Source organism: Morus notabilis, unplaced genomic scaffold (assembly GCF_000414095.1).
Source record: "Morus notabilis unplaced genomic scaffold, ASM41409v2 Scaffold410, whole genome shotgun sequence".
Lineage (NCBI taxonomy): Eukaryota > Viridiplantae > Streptophyta > Magnoliopsida > Rosales > Moraceae > Morus > Morus notabilis.
The window spans coordinates 105,733-108,692 of record NW_010359246.1 but is presented as its reverse complement, the minus strand read 5'-3'; the positions used below and the strand labels follow the sequence as shown (position 1 = coordinate 108,692).

The 2,960-nt window shown below is 43.9% G+C and overlaps 1 protein-coding gene across 1 annotated transcript; it reads right to left on the bottom strand.

Moving 5' to 3' along the window:
- Nucleotides 1-806: 806 nt before the first annotated feature.
- LOC21396673 (transcription factor MYB44) lies at nt 807-2,162 on the bottom strand. The gene has a single exon (XM_010093881.2). The coding sequence runs from the start codon at nt 1,997-1,999 to the stop codon at nt 1,043-1,045; it is 957 nt and encodes a 318-aa protein (XP_010092183.2). The 5' UTR covers nt 2,000-2,162; the 3' UTR covers nt 807-1,042.
- Nucleotides 2,163-2,960: the final 798 nt, after the last annotated feature.

Below are 2,960 nucleotides of genomic sequence, written 5' to 3'. Positions count from 1 at the left end.
TATACTAGGGAACTAGGCTTTTCGCTTGACTACTCTTGTGGAGCTTCCAATGCGCAAGTTATACTGGCCTCGACAGTCTTGAGTGATCAGCGGTCTAAGAATTCATCCATACATTTGGCCTTTCTAACCATTTAGAAGAAAAATAAAGCTCAGACATCGACTGTTATCTGTCGTGATAAACATAGAGCCACGTAGAGCGCTATCGTCGTCCCACGTATTAACGCACATTTTCCCATATAACAATTTACATTCCAATTATGAAATTTGGCCAAATCCAGAACAAACACGACAGTATCCCGTTACGTATCTATCACGGATACACGACCGACGAGGGAAATCAGGGAGAATATTGGGCAACAACCAACAAACGTTTCAACGGTTCACCGAAAATTTGCGGGTCGTTCAAAAGTTGTACTATCGCCGTCCAATACATACTGTATAATATAATGGATCATGACGTCATGCATTTTGGCTGCTTCCTCGCTGGACAAAAAGGATGGTTTGGAATCTGCAGCTACAAGTTTCTTGTAATTCGAATATATTCCGCTGTCCAAAATTAAAAAGTTCATTACGCCCTTTTATACGTAGTTAAAATGGTTAAAAGGAGTGAAAGAATTATTTTTGCGAATATCGCTTAAAGAACTGATTTGTGTGATTATGCATCGAATGTAGGTAGCAGCACAAAAAAAATAAAAATAAAAAGACGGAAAAATAAATTTAGCTGACGCCTCACGATTTCTCATTATGTTTATAGTTTACCAATTTCATCAAAAAATTAAAAGAAGCAAACAAAAAAATTCCACTTTTTCAGAGCATATATTCTCTCTCTCTGTCCCTCTGTCTCTCTCTCTCTCTCTCACACACACATTTTAACTGTCCTCTCTAATTTATGTACAGCCTCAAAATTATTATTTTTTTCCGGGAGGGAAAGAAAATCAGAAAAACAAGAAAACAGAGAGTTTTGCTTCTGGCCTCTTCTGAAATCTTAACCTTTTTCTAATAACCGATCAAAAGTCCTATTCGGATTTCCTATTCTGTAGTATTAATTTTCTTCAAAATGTTTCAAGACCTTTTCGCAATCGAGCTTCGTGATTCCAATGCGCTTAACCCCGACGTTTCTCACGCCTTCACTGCGCGAAACCTCGAGGTTCTTTTCAATGTCTGCCATGTAATCCCTCACTTCCTTCCTTATCATCTCCTGCATCAGAGATAAGAACTCCAGTCCAAAGCTTATCGCATTCTTCTTCTCTTGCTGCGCCGACGTCGTTTTGACCTCTCGGTGGGGATCCGAGTCACGGTTTGGGCACTCGACGGATCCAGTTCCAGGCATAGACAGAGTGAGAAGAGTCGACGGCTCGCTGAAGCTGTCGTTTACGATGATTTTGTTGTCCTTTTGGCTCGGAGACTCGACCTGCGTGGAAGGCGGCAAGATCGCGCCGGTTCTCGCCCCAGGCCAAAACACGCGAGGGAGAGACGTCACCGGAGCCGCCGAATCGCTCGCGTCAGATCCGGAAGGGCTGCTGGAGCTATAACAGAGGCCGGAAAACGACGCCGGAGGCGCACTCGCTAATCTTTTCCGCGGTCGGAGAATCGATAGCTCCGCGTCGAGCAACATCACGCCGTCATCGATCGCCGACGAGCACTTCCTCTTCAAGGTCGAGTTCCAGTGGTTTTTGATCGCGTTGTCCGTACGGCCGTTGAGCAGCCTCGCGATCGTCGCCCACTTGTTGCCGTACTTGGCGTGCGCGTGGACGATGATATCGTCCTCCTCGGCTGAGAACGGGCGGTGCTGAACCTCCGGCGAGAGCTGATTGCACCACCGGAGCCGGCAAGATTTGCCGGACCTACCGGGAATCGATCTGCTTATTATCGACCAGTTCCGCGGGCCGTATCGTTGCACGAGACTCTGCAACAACTCGTCCTCCTCGTGGCTCCACGGTCCCTTTACCTTATCATCTCTCTGCGAAGACTCCATTGTCGATCCTCGATCAAAATCCATCTAATCAAACGAAACCCTAGAAAAAAGTAACGAACTCGAATGTTGAAAGAAGAAGAACCTAGAAAAATTTCACAGAAAATGGAAGAGGCGGTGCAGAGAGAGAGAGGAGATAGGTGAGGCCTCTTTATCGTGTGAGAATGAGGAGCGGAGTGGTTTATAAAGAGAGCGTTAGGGTAACAGATGTAGCAGGTTAACCGAATCGGGTAATGAGCGTTCCGGTAAGCGGCAGTGCTCGGTTGCCCGTTACATAGTATACAGCTGTACATTACCTCCGCTCAAAGCCACGTACGCAGCGCAGATTTTTTAGAATCCGTCACTAAAATCTCGGGAAATTTGGAACTTCTCGAAGGGACGGTTAGTTTCCCGTTTTGACCTGTGCAGTTATGGAAGTTACTGAAAGCGATTTTGCTTTTTCCTCCGAAGACGGAAAATAAAAAATATCGCGACAAACTGAAAAGAGGAGAGATCGCGAAGAGATTTGAAAGGGGGGGATTTCAGGATAAGTTTGACTCAACCAGGCTGGATAGCATCACGTGACGGATTTTTGTTTCGCTTCAAATATTAATTTTTTTTATTTAAAAAAAACATCGTAGTGCTGAGGTAGTGCTGAGGTGGACAAAACGACAAGAGCGGTCGTGGAATGGGAAAACGGATCATTACTGACAAGCTGGCAGTACAGGCTGTATGCTTGGCGCACAGGTGATACACTAACGGCCATATGTCCTCCCACACGAGGCGGTTACCGAACTACTAACGGATTCTCACGTGTCTTTCATTTTACGAATTTAAATTTTTAATTTTAATTAAAATGTGATATTTTTTAAGAGTTTTTAATTGTAATAAAAAAAATTAAATGTGATATTTTTTAAAAATTGTAAAAATTTATAACTGAAAACTCGAATCGATAAAATAAACGATACCTTATTAAGCATTAGAGTCAGTATTTTTTACTTGTCACCGT